A 21,692-nucleotide genomic window follows, 5' to 3' on the forward strand; every position below is an offset into this window, starting at 1 on the left:
CCATCTTGACAGATGGGGTTAAATCTGAATTATCTTAGTGACTGAACTCAGGCCATCTTGACAGATGGGGTTAAATCAAAATTATCTCAGCGACTGAACTCAGGCCATCTTGATAGATGGGGTTAAATCTGAATTATCTCAGCGACAGAACTCAGGCCATCTTGATAGATGGGGTTAAATCTGAATTATCTCAGCGACAGAACTCAGGCCATCTTGACAGATGGGGTTAAATCAAAATTATCTCAGTGACAGAACTCAGGCCATCTTGACAGATGGGGTTAAATCAAAATTATCTCAGTGACAGAACTCAGGCCATCTTGATAGATGGGGTTTAATCAGAACTATCTTAGTGACAGAACTCAGGCCATCTTGATAGATGGGGGTTAAATCTGAATTATCTCTGTGACAGAACTCAGGTCATCTTGATAGATGGGGTCTAATCTGAATTTCTTGAGATTCAAAAATGTGTTCCTCAGGGTTCTTCTTTGGGTCCATTATTGTTCACTTTGTATATTAATGACATAGGAAACACTGTTAATACTTGTAACATTCATCTCTATGCAGACGACACAGTTTTGTGTTCCTGTGCCACCTCGGTGCAGCAGGCTATTCGTGAACTTCAGCATGACTTTGATCCAGTTCTGAAATCACTTACAGATCTTAAATGAGTGTTAAATATAAGTATAACCAAGCTCCTGCTGTTCTCTAGGTCATGAAATGTTGATCCTGAGGACTTGCATATTTGCCCTACAAATGGAGCCCAAATTGAGCTGGTTTCTGAATATAAGTACCTGAGTGTCTGGACTGATGACAAGTTGTCCTTCCTAACGCATATAGAACATCTGACTAAGAAGCTAAGATCCTAGATTGTTTTTTTGTTTTTTTACATCTGAATAAATCATGCCTCCGTATTGAAAATAGGAGAAAGATTGTTCAAACAACGCTTCTCCCTGTTTTGGATTTTGGTGATACTGTTTACCTGCATGGGGCAACCTGTTTTAAGACCCTTGGACACAGTCTACCATTCAGCAATACGTTTTATCACAGGGGACCATTTTAGGACATTGTAGTCTGGATATAAATGTGGGATGGACCTCTCGATCTGTAAGAAGAGCGCTGCATTCCCTTTGATTTATTTACAATGCAACCTGACAGAAACTCCCTCCATACGTAAGTTAATTTATTAATTTAATAATCATAAGTTACCAAACCCGTTCTCAGGAATGGATAACAATAGAGATCCCTTCAGTCCACAAAGATTTGGGAAAATCTGTGTTTTTGCCCCTAATTTGTGGAACAATCTGCAGAGTTCACTGCAGTTAGATGTGCTGCTGAATGAGATTGCTTTTATTAAATGTGTTTATTTTGTTATTGTGTGCTGCATTATATTGTTTTATACACATGTGTATGTTTTATTATTCTGTTTTTATTGTAATGTATACAGGGCTCACTTGTAAAATAGATTTTTAATCTCAATGTGACTCCCTGTTTAAAGAAATAATACAAATAAATATTTTTAAAAACCTTGTCACAACACAACTGATTGGCTCAAACACATTAAGAAGAAAATAAATTCCACAAATTAACAAGGCTCACATGTTACTTGAAATGCATTCCAGGTGGCTGGTTGAGAGAATGCCAAGAGTGTGCAAAGCTGTCATCAAGGCAAAGGGTGGCTACTTTGAAGAATCTCACATATAAAATATATTTTGATTTGTTTAACACTTTTTTGGTTACTACATGATCCCATGTGTTATTTCATTGTTTCGATGTCTTACTATCATTCTACAATGTAGAAAATAGTAAAAATAAAGAAAAACCCTGGAATGTGTAGGTGTGTCCAAACGTTTGACTGGTACTGTATGGGTGGTCCAGGGAATCAAACCCACTATCCTGGCATTGCAAGAGCCATGCTATACCAACTGAGCTCTAGAGGACCACATGACAGACAAGTCAAGTACACATCCACAGAGATACAGTAGGTATATTTTTCAGTTGGATGAGTTGAGTACCTTGCATTGATTTTACATTACATTATATATGATTTATTGTCAAGAGAGAGGGAGGGGAGAGGGAGAGAAAGAGAGAATCCTTTATCTTACACTCTGCCTCCGACTCTTCCTCATCATCATCATCATCATCATCATCGTCATCATCGCTGTCCTCTTCACTCTCCTCCTCCTTTATGATTCTCTGTCTGGCACTCTTAAACACAGACTGGAGCACGATGGAGTCCTCATAGATCTACAGCACATAGACAGGATTAACATCATAGGTCTACAACACAGACACCACACCACATTATAGATCTACAACACAGACATAACACCATAGATCTACACCAGACATAACACCATAGATCTACACCAGACATAACATCATAGGTCTACAACACAGACACCACACCACATTATAGATCTACAACACAAACATAACACCATAGATCTACACCAGACATAACATCATAGGTCTACAACACAGACACACCACACCATGTTATAGATCTACAACACAAACATAACACCATAGATCTACACCAGACATAACATTACAGGTCTACAACACAGACACCACACCACGTTATAGATCTACAACACAGACAGACACCATGTCATAGATCTACAACACAGACACACACCATGTCATAGCTCTACAACACAGACAGACACCATGTCATAGCTCTACAACACAGACAGACACCATGTCATAGCTCTACAACACAGACAGACACCATGTCATAGCTCTACAACACAGACAGACACCATGTCATAGCTCTACAACATAGACAGACATTATAGTATGGGATTGGTTGAAGCTCAATGTTAAATTGAAATCTCCCAACCATCATATCTAAGTCAATGTAACACCAATGTCGATGAAAGTTCGCAAATCAACTTGATTGGAGGTACACAACACACTCCCTGCCTGTCGTCATGATCCGTCCGGCCGTTACCAAGAACCACATACCGGATTGTTGACAGGGTCGTTAGCATTAGGGTCGTCAGACAATCAATGTCTTGCCCAAACCTAGCTCAAATTCTAGACTTCATATTAAAACGAGGCTACAGCATCCATAATGTGACAATTACATTTAGATTCATTTGGACTGAATACGCTTGTAGGTGCAACAGTTTTTATAAAATTCACAATTTATTGCTCTCACGTGCACATTGCCGTCCATTAAGAACCAACAATGTCCAACCTTTTTGTAGCATTTCTGACAATGCTAACATATTTTCATCCAAATATCAGAGTTATAAAAACCCTCTTTTGATGGGATAGAAGTTCTTATTTGATTAATGGTGGTCGGACCCATTTATGTGAAGCTAGCCACAAGGATTAGCGACATTAGTGGACTTTGCGGTTAGCCTTCAAAATAAAAGGATGGCATAATTCTACTATTTGAATTCATTTGCGTCACTATCAATGTCATACTTTTATTTTGAAGGCAAACCGCAAATTTCACTATTGTGCTTAAAACTTCGTGTGACTCTCAAACCCGGATCCGGGAACGTAATCATCGCCTGACACTAATTAGCATAACTCAACGGACATAAATCTTCCTAGAAAATCTTCCTATTCATGAAAATCACAAGTGAAATATATTGGAACACAGCTTAGCCTTTTGTTAATCACCCTGTCATCTCAGATTTTCAAAATATGCTTTACAGCCAACGCTAGACAAGCATTTGTGTAAGTTTATCACAGCCTAGCATAGCATTATGCCTTGCTAGCAGCAGGCAACCTTGTCACGGAAATCAGAAAAGCAATCAAATTAAATTGTTTACCTTTGATGAACTTCGGATGTTTTCACTCACCACAACGCCGAAAAATATTCCAAATTAGCTCCATAATATCGACAGAAACATGGCAAACGTTGTTTATAATCAGTCCTCAAGGTGTTTTTCTAATATCTATTCGATAATATATCCGTCGGGACAATTAGTTTTTCAGGAGGACCGATTGGAGTAATGGCTACCTCTGTATTTTACGCGAGAATCTCTCTCGGAGCCACCATGTGACGACTTACGTAATGTGGTCGCCTACGGCTATTCTTCAACAGAACTGCGTAAAATTACGTCACAAGGCTGTAGACACCTTGGGGATACGTAGAAAGCGTAAGCTCGTTGATGGCACATTTACAGCTGAATAGGGAGTCATTGGAACGCAGCGCTTTCAAAACCTGGTGCACTTCCGGATTGGATTTTTCTCAGGCTTTCGCCTGCAACATCAGTTCTGTTATACTCACAGACAATATCTTTACAGTTTTGGAAACGTTAGAGTGTTTTCTATCCAAAGCTGTCAATTATATGCATATTCTAGCATCTTTTCCTGACAAAATATCCCGTTTAAAACGGGGACGTTTTTTCTCCAAAAATGAAAATACTGCCCCCTAGTACCAAGAGGTTAATCCTTATTGTGGCTAGCTTCACATCACATAACCCGGTCCGGTCGAGGTTCACTAGCCAGATGAAGCTAGCTGGCTGCTTATAACGTTAACTTTGGGCAACAGGGTTAAAACCTCTTAAGCCTACCCCCTACTTTTTTTAAAATCGCGCAACATTTTGGCGTCCTGCTACTCATGCCAGGAATATAGTATATGCATATGATTAGTATGTGTGTATAGAAAACACTCTAACGTTTCTAAAACTGGTTAAATCACGGCTGTGACTATAACAGAACGTCTGTTTCATCGAAAAGCGCAGGAAAATCTGATCACTGAAAGTGGAAAAAAATATCCGTGCGCCACTTCAACCCATTGTTAAAGGTGAACCGTATTAAATGAGGCCGAGGTTGCAGTACCTACAGCTTCCACAGGATGTATAGAGTCTTCTCATTTGATTCGGATTTGATTCTTGGTAGAACTGACCACAGGGAACCGATTCCCTCCGACCTCCAACTTGATGTATTGGCTGAGTTTTTTCCGGACATTTTTTCCAGACGACCACCTATCGAATTTACATCGCCTCCTGATGATTTTTATCGCTTATTAACGTGTACTAATACCTAAAGTTGCATTAGAAAAGTATTTCGAAGTGTTTTGTGAAAGTTTATCGTCGACTTTTTAACTTTAAAAAAATGACGTTACGTTATGAAACGCTATTTTTTTCCGTTTATCACACAGTCTCCATAGATCGATATCTAGACTATATATGGACCGATTTAATCGAAAAAAATACCCAGTATTGATTATGGGACATCAAGGAGTGCCAACAAAGAAGATGGTCAAAGGTAATGAATGTTTTATATTTTATTGTGCGGTTTGTGTAGCGCCGACTATGCTAATTATTTTGTTTACATCCCCTACGGGTCTTTTGGGGTGTTACATGCTATCAGATAATAGCTTCTCATGCTTTCGCCGAAAAGCATTTTAAAAATCGGACTTGGTGCCTGGATTCACAACGAGTGTAGCTTTAATTCAATACCAAGCATGTGTATTTTAATGAACGTTTGCGTTTTAACTAATACTATTAGCGTTTAGCGTAGCGCATTTGCATTTCCAGAGCTCTAGTTGGGACGTCTGCGTCTCAAGTAGGAGCAAGAGGTTAGGTAGCTGACTAGCTATTTATTTTCATGAACTGAAGTTCAATATCAATAGTCGAACAACAAGTGGCAACCTAGCTAATACTTACTCAAGGATTCCTAAATCATTGCTAAGAATAATAAAAATGACTGCAGTTTCTACTGGTCATTGTTTTCAGGCTGGTTGTATTGATGCTAGCTAGGCACCAAGCTAAAGCTAGCTACCCCAGAAGTTGCGGTTGAACAAATTATGCTTTATTACCAACATAGTATTGTAAACACATCGTTCGTGGCCTGTGTTTGCTTGTTTGCAGACATTTTTTGTACAGCTTTGACAGTGCTACTGTATCTTTTTGACACGCAAAGACCCAAACGGCGTTCCATAGTATGTATGTCGTGAAGCTAATAGCAGTGACGCTGCTACTGTGTAACTCCGGTAGGGAAACATCAGAAAAATAGCGAGGTTGGTAGTGTGTACTGGTGATCAACTAGTTGGCGAAAGCCAACATCATCCACAACAGAGAATGGTTGCTTGTCAAGGGCAATGAATTCCATTATCTTGGCTTTAATGGATTTCGCCGTTTGAGTTGTCTCGCTTAAATTTTCTTACTCTTTCAAATGTCTGCTCAACTTGTTGAATGCTCAATCCACACAGCAGACATTGTGGACTAGGTTAGGAATGCTGTATTGCACGTGTAGCGCAAAATTTTACGTGGCATAATTACGTCACAATGTCTGCTGTGTGGATCGAGCACGTTATATAGGTACGCACAGCAGCTTTGACATAGGTTTTTAACATTGGCGTTAAACTAGACATCGGGCCGATACCGATGTGGGCATTTTTAGCTAATATCGGCCGATTCCGATTTGTTCACCGATATATCGTGCATCCCTAGTAGTAGGTCAAAGCTGTGTTCTGGAAAACCATGGTAGTGCATGGGTGAATTAGGCATTATGGTGCTCATATGCATTTCCTTTCTTTTTCAGCTTTAGACCAAAACCTATTCTCACTTAAAACAGATCTACGACACAGACAGGCATAACATCATAGATCTACAACACATAGACAGACATAACATTATAGATACTATTACGGAAACCCAGACGCAAGCTGCCCAGTGACGTGAGCCTACCAGATGAGCTAAATGCCTTTTATGCATGCTTTGAAGCAAGCAACACTGGAGCATGCACGAGAGCACCAGCTGTTCTGGATGACTGTGTGATAACGCTCTCGGTAGCCGATTTGAGCAAGACCTCTAAACAGGTCAAAATTCACAAAGCCGCGGGACCAGATGGATTACCAGGACGTGTACTCAAAGCATGCGCTGACCAACTGGCAAGTGTCTTCACTGACATTTTTCAACCTCTCCCTGTCTGAGTCTGTAATACCTACATGTTTCAAGCAGACCACTATATTCCCTGTGCCCAAGGAAACAAAGGTAACCTGCCTAAATGATTACCGCCCCGTAGCACTCACATCGGTAGCCATGAAGTGTATTGAAAGGCTGGTCATGGCTCACATCAACAGCATCCTCCCGGATACCCTAGACCCACACCAATTTGCATACCGCCCCAACAGATCCACAGATGACGCAATCTCAATAGCACTCCACACTGCCCTTTCCCACCTGGACGAAAGGAACACCTACAGTTGAAGTCAGAAGTTGACATACACCTTAGCCAAATACATTTAAACTCAGTTTTTCACAATTCCTGACATTTAATCCAAGTAAAAATTCCCTGTCTTTGGTCAGTTAGGAACACCACTTTATTGTGGGAATGTGAAATGTCAGAATAATAGTAGAGAGACTGATTTATTTCAGCTTTTATTTATTTTATCACATTCCCAGTGGGTCAGAGGTTTACATACACTCAATTAGTATTTGGTAGCAATGCCTTTAAATTGTTTAACTTGGGACAAATGTTTCAGGTAGCCTTCCACAAGCTTCCAACAATAAGTTGGGTGGATTTTGTCCCATTCCTCCTGACAGAGCTGGTGTAACTGAGTCAGGTTTGTAGGCCTCCTTGCTGGCACACGCTTTTTCAGTTCTGCCCACAAATTTTCTATGGGACTGAGGTCAGGGCTTTGTGATGGCCACATTAATACCTTGACTTTGTTGTCCTTAAGGCATTTTGCCACAACTTTGGAAGTATGCTTGGGGTCATTGTTCCATTTGGAAGACCCATTTGCGACCAAGCTAAAACACTTTCTGACTGATGTCTTGAGATGTTGCTTCAATATATCTACATCATTTTCCTCGATCATGATGCCATTTATTTTGTGAAGTGCACCATCCCTCCTGCAGCAAAGCACCCCCACAGCATTGTTTGTACAGATGAATGTGGTACCCACCTTCAGGCGTTTGGAAATTGCTCCCAAGGATGAACCAGACTTGTGGAGTCTGGTTTTAGACCCCATCATAGCACTGAGACGGCACTTGTGAAGGTGGTAAATTACATTTTAATGGCATCGGACCGAGGCTCTGCATCTGTCCTCGTGCTCCTAGACCTTAGTGCTGCTTTTGATACCATCGATCACCACATTCTTTTGGAGAGATTGGAAACCCAAATTGGTCTACACGGACAAGTTCTGGCCTGGTTTAGATCTTATCTGTCGGAAAGATATCAGTTTGTCTCTGTGAATGGTTTGTCTTCTGACAAATCAACTGTAAATTTCGGTGTTCCTCAAGGTTCCGTTTTAGGACCACTATTGTTTTCACTATATATTTTACTCTTGGGGATGTCATTCGAAAACATAATGTTAACTTTCACTGCTATGCGGATGACACACAGCTGTACATTTCAATGAAACATGGTGAAGCCGCAAAATTGCCCTTGCTAGAAGCATGTGTTTCAGACATAAGGAAGTGGATGGCTGCAAACTTTCTACTTTTAAACTCAGACAAAACAGAGATGCTTGTTCTAGGTCCCAAGAAACAAAGAGATCTTCTGTTGAATCTGACAATTAATCTTAATGGTTGTACAGTCGTCTCAAATAAAACTGTAAAGGACCTCAGCGTTACTCTGGACCCTGATCTCTCTTTTGAAGAACATATCAAAACCATTTCAAGGACAGCTTTTTTCCATCTACGTGACATTGCAAAAATCAGAAACTTTCTGTCCAAAAATGATGCAGAAAAATTAATCCATGCTTTTGTCACTTCTAGGTTAGACTACTGCAATGCTCTACTTTCCGGCTACCCGGATAAAGCACAAAATAAACTTCAGTTGGTGCTAAATACGGCTGCTAGAATCCTGACTAGAACCAAAAAATTTGATCATATTACTCCAGTGCTAGCCTCTCTACACTGGCTTCCTGTCAAAGCAAGGGCTGATTTCAAGGTTTTACTGCTAACCTACAAAGCATTACATGGGCTTGCTCCTACCTATCTCTCTGATTTGGTCCTGCCGTACATACCTACACGTACGCTACGGTCACAAGACGCAGGCCTCCTAATTGTCCCTAGAATTTCTAAGCAAACAGCTGGAGGCAGGGCTTTCTCCTATAGAGCTCCATTTTTATGGAACGGTCTGCCTACCCATGTCAGAGACGCAAACTCGGTCTCAACCTTTAAGTCTTTACTGAAGACTCATCTCTTCAGTGGGTCATATGATTGAGTGTAGTCTGGCCCAGGAGTGGGAAGATGAACGGAAAGGCTCTGGAGCAACGAACCGCCCTTGCTGTCTCTGCCTGGCCGGTTCCCCTCTTTCCACTGGGATTCTCTGCCTCTAACCCTATTACAGGGGCTGAGTCACTGGCTTACTGGGGCTCTCTCGTGCCGTCCCTGGAAGGGGTGCGTCACCTGAGTGGGTTGATTCACTGATGTGGTCATCCTGTCTGGGTTGGCACCCCCCCTTGGGTTGTGCCATGGCAGAGATCTTTGTGGGCTATACTCAGCCTTGTCTCAGGATGGTAAGTTGGTGGTTGAAGATATCCCTCTAGTGGTGTGGGGGCTGTGCTTTGACAAAGTGGGTGGGGTTATATCCTTCCTGTTTGGCCCTGTCCGGGGTGTCCTCGGATGGGGCCAGTGTCTCCTGACCCCTCCTGTCTCAGCCTCCAGTATTTATGCTGCAGTAGTTTATGTGTCGGGGGGCTAGGGTCAGTTTGTTATATCTGGAGTACTTCTCCTGTCCTATTCGGTGTCCTTTGTGAATCTAAGTGTGCGTTCTCTAATTCTCTCCTTCTCTCTTTCTTTCTCTCTCTCGGAGGACCTGAGCCCTAGGACCATGCCCCAGGACTACCTGACATGATGACTCCTTGCTGTCCCCAGTCCATCTGACCGTGCTGCTGCTCCAGTTTCAACTGTTCTGCCTTATTATTATACGACAATGCTGGTCATTTATGAACATTTGAACATCTTGGCCATGTTCTGTTATAATCTCCACCCGGCACAGCCAGAAGAGGACTGGCCACCCCACATAGCCTGGTTCCTCTCTAGGTTTCTTCCTAGGTTTTGGCCTTTCTAGGGAGTTTTTCCTAGCCACCGTGCTTCTACACCTGCATTGCTTGCTGTTTGGGGTTTTAGGCTGGGTTTCTGTACAGCACTTTGAGATATCAGCTGATGTATGAAGGGCTATATAAATAAATTTGATTTGATTTGGAGGTCTACAATTTTTTTTCTGAGGTCTTGGCTGATTTCTTTTGATTTTCCCATGATGTCAAGCAAAAAGGTACTGAGTTTGAAGGTAGGCCTTGAAATACATCAACAGGTACACCTCCAATTGACTCAAATGATGTCAATTAGCCTATCAGAAGCTACTAAAGCCATGACATAATTTTCTGGAATTTTCCAAGCTGTTTAAAAGGCACAGTCAACTTGGTGTATGTAAACGTCTGACCCACTGGAATTGTGATACAGTGAATTATAAGTGAAATAATCTGTCTGCAAACAATTGTTGGAAATATTACTTGCGTCATGCACAAAGTAGATGTCCTGATAAACTTGCAAAAACTAGTTTGTTGACAAGAAATTTGTGGAGTGGTTGAAAAACAAGTTTTAATGACTCCAACCTAAGTGTACGTAAACTTCCGACTTCAACTGTATGTGAGAATGCTGTTAATTGACTACAGCTCAGCATTCAACACCATAGGGGCCACGAAGCTCACCCTAACCCTAACCCACTAAGCTAAGGACCCTGGGACTAAACGCCTCCCTCTGCAACTGGATCCTCAACTTTGACGGGCCGCCCCCAGGTGGTAAGGGTAGGTAACAACACGTCTACCACACTGATCCTCAAAACTGGGGAACCTCAGGGGTGTGTACTTAGTCCCCTCCTGTACTCCCTGTTCCCTCATGACTGCACGGCCAGGCATGACTCCAACACCATCATTAAGTTTGCTGATGACACAACAGTCTGATCACCGACAACGATGAGACAGCCAACAGGGAGGAGGTTAGAGAACTGGCAGTGTGGTGCCAGGACAACAATCTCTCCCTCAGTCTGAGCAAGACAAAGGAGCTGATCGTGGACTACAGAAAAAGGCAGGCCGAACAGGCCCCCATTCACATCGACGGGGCTGTAGTAGAGCGGGTCGAGAGTTTCAAGTTCCTTAGTGTCCACATCACCAACGAACTACCATGGTCCAAACTCATCAAGACAGTCGTGACGACAAAACCTTTTCCTCCTCAAGAGACTGAAAAGATTTGGCATGGGTACCCAGATTCTCAAAAAGTTCTACAGCTGCACAATTGAGAGCATCCTGACCGGTTACATTACCTTGGCATGGCAACTGCTCGGCATCTGACCGTAAGGCGCTATAGAGGGTAGTGCGTACGGCCCAGTATATCACTGGGGCCAAGCTTCCCGCCATCCAGGACCTATGTAGTAGGCGGTGTCAGAGGAAGGCCCTTAAATTGTCAGAGACTCCAGTCGCCCAAGACATAGACTGTTTTCTCTGCTACCGCACAGCAAGCGGTACCGGAGCACCATGTCTAGGACCAAAAGGCTCCTTAACAGCTTCTACCCCCAAGCCATACGAATGCATTTCACGGTAAGGTCTACACTTGTTGTATTCGGCACATGTGACAAATAAAGTTTGATTTGATCTACATCACATAGACAGGCACAATGTCATAGATCTACAACACATAGACACCATGTCATAGATACACAACACATAGACAAAACATGATAGATATACAGACAGACAACATCAAAGATCTTCAACACATAGGCAGACATAACATTCTAGGTACACAGCACATAGACATACAGACCATCATAGCTCTACAACACATAGACAGGCATAACATCATAGATTTACAACACATAGACAGAGGTAACATTGTAGACCTACAACACAATGAAAATACCAACATCATAGATCTACAACACATAGACAGACCTATCATAGATATACAAAACATGGAAATACCCACCATAGATAAACATACCTATCATAGATATACAACACATAGACAAACCACTCCATGTTATAGAACTACAGCACATAGACAGGCGCAACATCATAGATATACAACACAGACAGGGTGAGGAATATAGTTCAGGGTTAGGGGTGACTGACCTGTGACCCCTCCAGGTTAAAAGTCTGAGCGTTGTGACAGAGCAGCATCACATCCTTCTCCAGGTCAGACACACTCCTGAACTTGTGGCTCCGCACACGCTCCTGGAAATAAACAAACAAACAAACATGCACACAATCAGTCTGTCACACTTGGTAGGTTCCTCTGTCTGTCCTTACTACTATAGGTGTTATGTTTAATATGTATTATCTGTTGTTTGGTACCTTGATTTTCTTGAAGTCAACAGGTTTTCTGATCAGCTCGTAGTACTCTGGCAGCTCTTTCCTGGACGGCAGCTGGACAAACACCTCTGACAGCTGTCTGTTAGACCTGTTAACAAACAGACTTTAAAATACGAGGTATGGTACTAGGTCCCAAGTTCACTGGTTTGTGTCAAGAACTACAAAGCTTATACACATATATATATATATACACTTTATACACATATACAGTACCAGTCAAACATTCTACATTGTGGAATAATAGTGAATACATCAAAACTATGAAATAACACATATGGAACCATGTCGTAACCAAAAAAGTGTTAAAACATTTTTTGATTCTTCAAAGTAGCCACCCTTTGCCTTGATGACAGCTTATGACTAAAAACAACCTGAGGATTGTTAAAAACATCGTTTGACATGTTTTTACGAACTTTAATGATACTTTTCGGATTTTTCATCTGGCTGTTGTGATTGCCTTTGAGCCTATGGATTACTGAACAAAACGGGTGAACAAAACTGAGGTTTTTGGATATAAAGAGGGACGTTATCGAACAAAACTAACATTTATTGAGTAAATGGGGATCTTGTGAGTGCAACCATATGAAGATCATCAAAGGTAAGTGATACATTTTATTGCAATTTCTAACTTGTGTAACTCCTCTACTTGGGTGGTAACTGTTTGTAATGATTTGTCCCACACCCCCTAGAGGTTAAAGTTTTAATATCAGACAATGACTTCTCTCTCACCCCACATCAAAGCACCAACACATCATAACCACGAGTCTTAAACATCCAACTGTGCCCAGTTATTAGTCACAGAACTCAGTGTTGTATCATAATTACTGACATTGAGGTTCAGTGCTGTTCCATAATAACTCCTGACATTGAGGCTTAGTGATGTTCCATAATAACTCCTGACATTGAGGCTTAGTGATGTTCCATAATAACTCCTGACATTGAGGCTTAGTGATGTTCCATAATAACTCCTGACATTGAGGCTTAGTGTCAAATCAAATCAAATTTTATTTGTCACATACACATGGTTAGCAGATGTTAATGCGAGTGTAGCGAAATGCTTGTGCTTCTAGTTCCGACAATGCAGTAATAACGAGCAAGTAATCTAACTAACAATTCCAAAAAAACTACTGTCTTATACACAGTGTAAGGGGATAAAGAATATGTACATAAGGATATATGAATGAGTGATGGTACAGAGCAGCATAGGCAAGATACAGTAGATGATATCGAGTGTACAGTATATACAATGAGATGAGTATAACTAAACCAAAAAAAAGTCTTATACACAGTGTAGGGATAAAGTGGCTAGGTGATATGAATGTATTACATAAGGCAAAATACAGTAGATGATATCGAGTACAGTATATACATATGAGATAAGTATGTAAACCAAGTGGCATAGTTAAAGTGGCTAGTGATATATTTACATCCTTCCCATCAATTCCCATGATTAAAGTGGCTGGAGTAGAGTCAGTGTCATTGACAGTGTGTTGGCAGTAGCCACTCAATGTTAGTGGTGGCTGTTTAACAGTCTGATGGCCTTGAGATAGAAGCTGTTTTTCAGTCTCTCGGTCCCAGCTTTGATGCACCTGTACTGACCTCGCCTTCTGGATGACAGCGGGGTGAACAGGCAGTGGCTCGGGTGGTTGATGTCCTTGATGATCTTTATGGCCTTCCTGTAGCATCGGGTGGTGTAGGTGTCCTGGAGGGCAGGTAGTTTGCCCCCGGTGATGCGTTGTGCAGACCTCACTACCCTCTGGAGAGCCTTACGGTTGAGGGCGGTGCAGTTGCCATACCAGGCGGTGATACAGCCCGCCAGGATGCTCTCGATTGTGCATCTGTAGAAGTTTGTGAGTGCTTTTGGTGACAAGCCGAATTTCTTCAGCCTCCTGAGGTTGAAGAGGCGCTGCTGCGCCTTCCTCACGATGCTGTCTGTGTGAGTGGACCAATTCAGTTTGTCTGTGATGTGTATGCCGAGGAACTTAAAACTTGCTACCCTCTCCACTACTGTTCCATCGATGTGGATGGGGGGGTGTTCCCTCTGCTGTTTCCTGAAGTCCACAATCATCTCCTTAGTTTTGTTGACGTTGAGTGTGAGGTTATTTTCCTGACACCACACTCCGAGGGCCCTCACCTCCTCCCTGTAGGCCGTCTCGTCGTTGTTGGTAATCAAGCCTACCATTGTTGTGTCGTCCGCAAACTTGATGATTGAGTTGGAGGCGTGCATGGCCACGCAGTCGTGGGTGAACAGGGAGTACAGGAGAGGGCTCAGAACGCACCCTTGTGGGGCCCCAGTGTTGAGGATCAGCGGGGAGGAGATGTTGTTGCCTACCCTCACCACCTGGGGGCGGCCCGTCAGGAAGTCCAGTACCCAGTTGCACAGGGCGGGGTCGAGACCCAGGGTCTCGAGCTTGATGACGAGCTTGGAGGGTACTATGGTGTTGAATGCCGAGCTGTAGTCGATGAACAGCATTCTCACATAGGTATTCCTCTTGTCCAGATGGGTTAGGGCAGTGTGCAGTGTGGTTGAGATTGCATCGTCTGTGGACCTATTTGGGCGGTAAGCAAATTGGAGTGGGTCAAGGGTGTCAGGTAGGGTGGAGGTGATATGGTCCTTGACTAGTCTCTCAAAGCACTTCATGATGACGGATGTGAGTGCTACGGGGCGGTAGTCGTTTAGCTCAGTTACCTTAGCTTTCTTGGGAACAGGAACAATGGTGGCCCTCTTGAAGCATGTGGGAACAGCAGACTGGTATAGGGATTGATTGAATATGTCCGTAAACACACCGGCCAGCTGGTCTGTGCATGCTCTGAGGGCGCGGCTGGGGATGCCGTCTGGGCCTGCAGCCTTGCGAGGGTTAACACGTTTAAATGTCTTACTCACTTCGGCTGCAGTGAAGGAGAGACCGCATGTTTCCGTTGCAGGCCGTGTCAGTGGCACTGTATTGTCCTCAAAGCGGGCAAAAAAGTTATTTAGTCTGCCTGGGAGCAAGACATCCTGGTCCGTGACTGGGCTGGGTTTCTTCCTGTAGTCCGTGATTGACTGTAGACCCTGCCACATGCATCTTGTGTCTGAGCCGTTGAATTGAGATTCTACTTTGTCTCTGTACTGGCGCTTAGCTTGTTTGATAGCCTTGCGGAGGGAATAGCTGCACTGTTTGTATTCAGTCATGTTACCAGACACCTTGCCCTGATTAAAAGCAGTGGTTCGTGCCTTCAGTTTCACACGAATGCTGCCATCAATCCACGGTTTCTGGTTAGGGAATGTTTTAATCGTTGCTATGGGAACGACATCTTCAACGTTCTAATGATGTTCTAACTCCTGATGAGGTTCAGTGATGTTCCATAATAACTCCTGACATTGAGGCTTAGAAAACAGGTAGATAGTTCCTGTCTAATTGAAAACACCAGAGTCCTTCTCTGAATAGGAAACAGGTGAGTTCCTGTCTAATCCTGAAATTGAGGTACAGTTCCTGTCAAATAGAAACAACTGGAGAGTTCCTGTCTACTTGAAAACAGATAACTCCTGTCTAGTAGAAAACAGGTAGATAGTTCCAGTCTAATCGAAAATAGCTCAGTGATCCTTCTAATAGAAAACATGTCAGTGATGTTCCATGTCTCCTGAAAACAGGTAGATAGTTTCTGTCTAATAGAAAACAGGTACTCCTGAGAGTTCCTGGCTTAGAAAACAGGTAGATAGTTTCTGTCTAATAGAAAACAGGTAGAGAGTTCCTGTCTAGTAGAAAACAGGTAGATAGTTCCTGTGTAGTAGAAAACAGCTAGAGAGTACCTGTCTACTTGAAAACAGCTAGGGTGTTCCTGTCCACTTGAAAACAGCTAGGGTGTTCCTGTCCACTTGAAAACAGCTAGAGAGATCCTTTCTAGTAGAAACAGCTGGAGAGTTTAACCTTCATGTAACTAGGCAAGTCAGCTAACTTCTTATGGCTTGGGGGAAGTATTTCGACATCTGGAAGAGAAGCGGGCTCAAAGTAAACAGCCTGTTACTCAGGACCAGAAGTTAGGATATGCATATAATTGGTAGATTTGGATAGAAAACACTCTAAAGTTTCCAAAACTGTTAAAACAATGTCTGTGAGTATAACAGAAATATGGCAGACGAAAACCTGAGGAAAATATATACAGGAAGTGGGATTTTTGATGTGGGTATTTTCAATTGAATGCCTATAGAGTATCTAATGGGTTAGGACCCATATTGCAGTTCCTATGGTTTCCACATGATGTCAACAGTCTTTAGACATTGTTTCAGGCTTGTTTTCTGAAAAATGAAGAAGAATGAGTGGCCTGAGGAAGAATGCAGAGCTGGTTTGCGCGCACCCTTTGTTGTTTTTCCTTTCTATTGAATACGCTATTGTGCGGTTTAAATATTATCAATTATTTAGACAATTGACAACCTGAGGATTATCTTGTCTCATCGCTACAACTCCCGGGCTCAGGAGAGACTAAGGTCGAAATCCATGTGTCCTCCGAAACATGGATTTCGACCAACACAGAGTGCATCCAATCCGGAAGCCAGCCGCACATATGTGTCGGAGAAAACATCGTGCACCTGGCGACCTGGTTAGCGTGCACTGCCCACCACAGGAGTCGCTAGTGCGCGATGAGACAAGGATATCCCTACCGGTCAAACCCTCCCTAACCCGGACGACGCTAGGCCAATTGGGCTCGAACCCAGAGTCTCTGATGGTACAACTAGCACTGCGACGCTGGGGCAATTGTGCGACGCCCTATGGGACTCCCAATCACGGCTGGTTGTGATACAGCCTGGATTTGAACCAGGGTGTCTGTAGTGAATCCTGAAGTACTAAGATGCAGTGCCTTAGACCACTGCACTACTCGGGAGCCCAAGAGCTGGGAGGAGAAGAGAGGAGATGGGAGGAGAAGAGAGGAGATGGGAGGAGAAGAGAGGAGAGGGGAGGAAAAAGGTTTTTCAAGCCACAAAGCATGATGTTTTGTTGCTCAAAGATGACTTCATCCATTAAATCATCCTGGTGTTCAGCGGGTTAGGGTTAGGCTGACTGGGGAGTAGGGGAGGAATGTTTCCATGTGTAGCTCCAAACATGTGCCTGTCAAACACTCCAGCTACAGACAGAGCACGGCACTGAAAAAGGAACCCCAGAGGACACTACTGATATAAAACCCCAAATGACGATACTGATATAGGAACCCCAGAGGACAGAGAACAATACTGATATAGGAACCCCAGAGGACAATACTGATATAGGAGCCCCAGAGGACAATACTGATATAGGAGCCCCAGAGGACAATACTGATATAGGAGCCCCAGAGGACAATACTGATATAGGAGCCCCAGAGGACAATACTGATATAGGAACCCCAGAGGACACTACTGCTATAGGAACCCCAGAGGACAATACTGATATAGGAGCGACAGAGGACAATACTGATATAGGAGCCCCAGAGGACAGAGGACAATACTGACATAGGAGCCCCAGAGGACAGAGGACAATACTGATATAGGACCCCAGAGGACACTACTGCTATAGGAACCCCAGAGGATAATACTGATATAGGAGCGACAGAGGACAATACTGATATAGGAGCCCCAGAGGAGGACAATACTGACATAGGAGCCCCAGAGGACAGAGGACACTACTGATATAGGAGCCCCAGAGGACAGAGGACAATACTGATATAGGAACCCCAGAGGACACTACTGATATAGGAGCCCCAGAGGACAATACTGATATAGGAACCCCAGAGGACGATACTGATATAGGAACCCCAGAGGACAGAGGACACTACTGATATAGGAGCCCCAGAGGACAGAGGACAATACATATATAGGAACACCAGAGGACACTACTGATATAGGAACCCCAGAGGACAGAGGACGATACTGATATAGGAACCCCAGAGGACGATACTGATATAGGAACCCCAGAAGACGATACTGATATAGGAACCCCAGAGGACGATACTGATATAGGAACCCCAGAGGACGATACTGATATAGGAACCCCAGAGCATGATACTGATATAGGAACCCCAGAGGACAGAGCATGAAACTGATATAGGAACCCCAGAGGACAGAGCATGATACTGACATAGGAACCCCAGAGGACAGAGCATGATACTGATATAGGAACCCCAGAGGACGATACTGATATAGGAACCCCAGAGGACGATACTGATATAGGAACCCCAGAGGACAGAGCATGATACTGATATAGGAACCCCAGAGGACAGAGGACAATACTGACATAGGAACCCCAGAGGACGATACTGATATAGGAACCCCAGAGCATAATACTGATATAGGAACCCCAGAGGACAATACTGATATAGGAACCCCAGAGGACGATACTGATATAGGAACCCCAGAGGACAGAGCATGATACTGATATAGGAACCCCAGAGGACAGAGCACGATACTGATATAGGAACCCCAGAGGACAATACTGATATAGGAACCCCAGAGCATGATACTGATATAGGAACCCCAGAGGACAATACTGATATAGGAACCCCAGAGGACAGAGCATGATACTGATATAGGAACCCCAGAGGACAGAGGACAATACTGATATAGGAACCCCAGAGGACAGAGCATGATACTGATATAGGAACCCCAGAGGACAATACTGATATATAGTGGTGCAAAAAATGATTTAGTCAGCCACCAATTGTGCAAGTTCTCCGACTTAAAAAGATGAGAGAGGCTTGTAATTTTCATCATAGGTACACTTCAACTATGACAGACAAAATGAGGGGGGAAAATCCAGAAAATCACATTGTAGGATTTTTTATGAATTTATTTGCAAATTATGGTGGAAAATAAGTATTTGGTCAAAAACAAAAGTTTCTCTCAATACTTTGTTATATACCCTTTGTTGGCAATGACAGAGGTCAAACGTTTCTGTAAGTCTTCACAAGGTTTACACACACTGTTGCTGGTATTTTGGCCCATTCCTCCATGCAGATCTCCTCTAGAGCAGTGATGTTTTGGGGCTGTTGCTGGGCAACACAGACTTTCAACTCCCTCCAAAGATTTTCTATGGGGTTGAGATTTGGAGACTGGCTAGGCCACTCCAGGACCTTGAAATGCTTTTTACGAAGCCACTCCTTCGTTGCCTGGGCGGTGTGTTTGGGATCATTGTCATTCTGAAAGACCCAGCCACGGTTCATCGTCAATGCCCTTGCTGATGGAAGGAGGTTTCCGCTCAAAATCTCACGATACATGGCCCCATTCATTCTTTCCTTTACACGGATCAGTCTTCCTGGTCTCTTTGCAGAAAAACAGCCCCAAAGCATGATGTTTCCACCCCCATGCTTCACAGTATGTATGGTGTTCTTTGGATGCAACTCAGCATTCTTTGTCCTCCAAACACGACGAGTTGAGTTTTTACCAAAAAGTTATATTTTGGTTTCATCTGACCGTATGACATTCTCCCAATCTTCTTCTGGATCATCCAGCTCTCTAGCAAACTTCAGACAGGCCTGGACATGTACTGGCTTAAGCAGGGGGACACGTCTGGCACTGCAGGATTTGAGTCCCTGGCGGCGTAGTGTGTTACTGATGGTAGGCTTTGTTGCTTTGTTACTTTGGTCCCAGCTCTCTGCAGGTCATTCACTAGGTCCCCCCGTGTGGTTCTGGGATTTTTGCTCACCGTTCTTGTGATCATTTTGACCCCACGGGTGAGATCTTGCGTGGAGCCCCAGATCGAGGGAGATTATCAGTGGTCTTGTATGTCTTCCATTTCCTAATAATTGCTCCCACAGTTGATTTCTTCAAACCAAGCTGCTTACCTATTGCAGATTCCGTCTTCCCAGCCAGGTGCAGGTCTACAATTTTGTTTCTGGTGTCCTTTGACAGTTCTTTGGTCTTGGCCATAGTGGAGTTTGGAGTGTGACTGTTTGAGGTTGTTGACAGGTGTCTTTTATACTGATAACAAGTTCAAACAGGTGCCATTAATACAGGTAACGAGTGGAGGAGAGAGGAGCCTCTTAAAGAAGAAGTTACAGGTCTGTGAGAGCCAGAAATCTTGCTTGTTTGTAGGTGACCAAATACTTATTTTCCACCATAATTTGCAAATAAATTCATAAAAAATCCTACAATGTGATTTTCTGGATTTTCCCCCCTCATTTTGTCTGTCATAGTTGAAGTGTACCTATGATGAAAATTACAGGCCTCTCTCATCTTTTTATGTAGGAGAACTTAAAAAATTGGTGGCTGACTAAATACTTTTTTGCCCCACTGTAGGAACCCCAGAGCATGATACTGACATAGGAACCCCAGAGCATGATACTGATATATTAACCCCAGAGGACAGAGCATGACACTGATATAGGAACCCCAGAGGACAATACTGATATAGGAACCCCAGAGCATGATACTGATATAGGAACCCCAGAGGACAATACTGATATAGGAACCCCAGAGGACAATACTGATATAGGAATCCCAGAGGACAATACTGATATAGGAACCCCAGAGGACAATACTGATATAGGAATCCCAGAGGACAATACTGATATAGGAACCCCAGAGCAGAGCTGATACTGATACTGATATAGGAACCCCAGAGCATGATACTGATATAGGAACCCCAGAGCACATGATACTGATATAGGAACCCCAGAGGACAATACTGATATAGGAACCCCAGAGGACAGAGCATGATACTGATATAGGAACCCCAGAGGACAGAGCATGATACTGATATAGGAACCCCAGAGGACAGAGCATGATACTGATATAGGAACCCCAGAGGACAGAGCATGATACTGATATAGGAACCCCAGAGGACAGAGCATGATACTGATATAGGAACCCCAGAGGACAGAGCATGATACTGATATAGGAACCCCAGAGGACAGAGCATGATACTGATATAGGAACCCCAGAGGACAATACTGATATAGGAACCCGAGAGGACAGAGCATGATACTGATATAGGAACCCCAGAGGACAATACTGATATAGGAACCCCAGAGGACAGAGCATGATACTGATATAGGAACCCCAGAGGACAGAGCATGATACTGATATAGGAACCCCAGAGGACAATACTGATATAGGAACCCCAGAGGACAGAGCATGATACTGATATAGAAACCCCAGAGGACAATACTGATATAGGAACCCCAGAGGACAGAGCATGATACTGATATAGGAACCCCAGAGGACAATACTGATATAGGAACCCCAGAGGACAGAGCATGATACTGATATAGGAACCCCAGAGGACAGAGCATGATACTGATATAGGAACCCCAGAGGACAGAGCATGATACTGAAATGGGAACCCAGAGGACAGAGCATGATACTGATATAGGAACCCCAGAGGACAGAGCATGATACTGATATAGGAACCCCAGAGGACAGAGCATGATACTGATATAGGAACCCGAGAGGACAGAG

At 43.4% G+C, this 21,692-nt stretch overlaps 1 protein-coding gene across 1 annotated transcript in view; it reads right to left on the minus strand.

Annotated features, from left to right (window-relative positions):
* Window positions 1-21,692, minus strand: part of LOC112235569 (probable global transcription activator SNF2L2) — a 163,921-nt gene that overhangs the window by 19,758 nt on the left and 122,471 nt on the right. Inside the window, 3 exon segments of the mRNA XM_042331165.1 lie at window positions 2,103-2,244; window positions 12,050-12,151; window positions 12,272-12,377. Coding sequence (XP_042187099.1) covers window positions 2,103-2,244; window positions 12,050-12,151; window positions 12,272-12,377 — 350 coding nt within the window.

The sequence above is a fragment of the Oncorhynchus tshawytscha genome, linkage group LG12 (assembly GCF_018296145.1).
Source record: "Oncorhynchus tshawytscha isolate Ot180627B linkage group LG12, Otsh_v2.0, whole genome shotgun sequence".
NCBI classification, from domain to species: domain Eukaryota; kingdom Metazoa; phylum Chordata; class Actinopteri; order Salmoniformes; family Salmonidae; genus Oncorhynchus; species Oncorhynchus tshawytscha.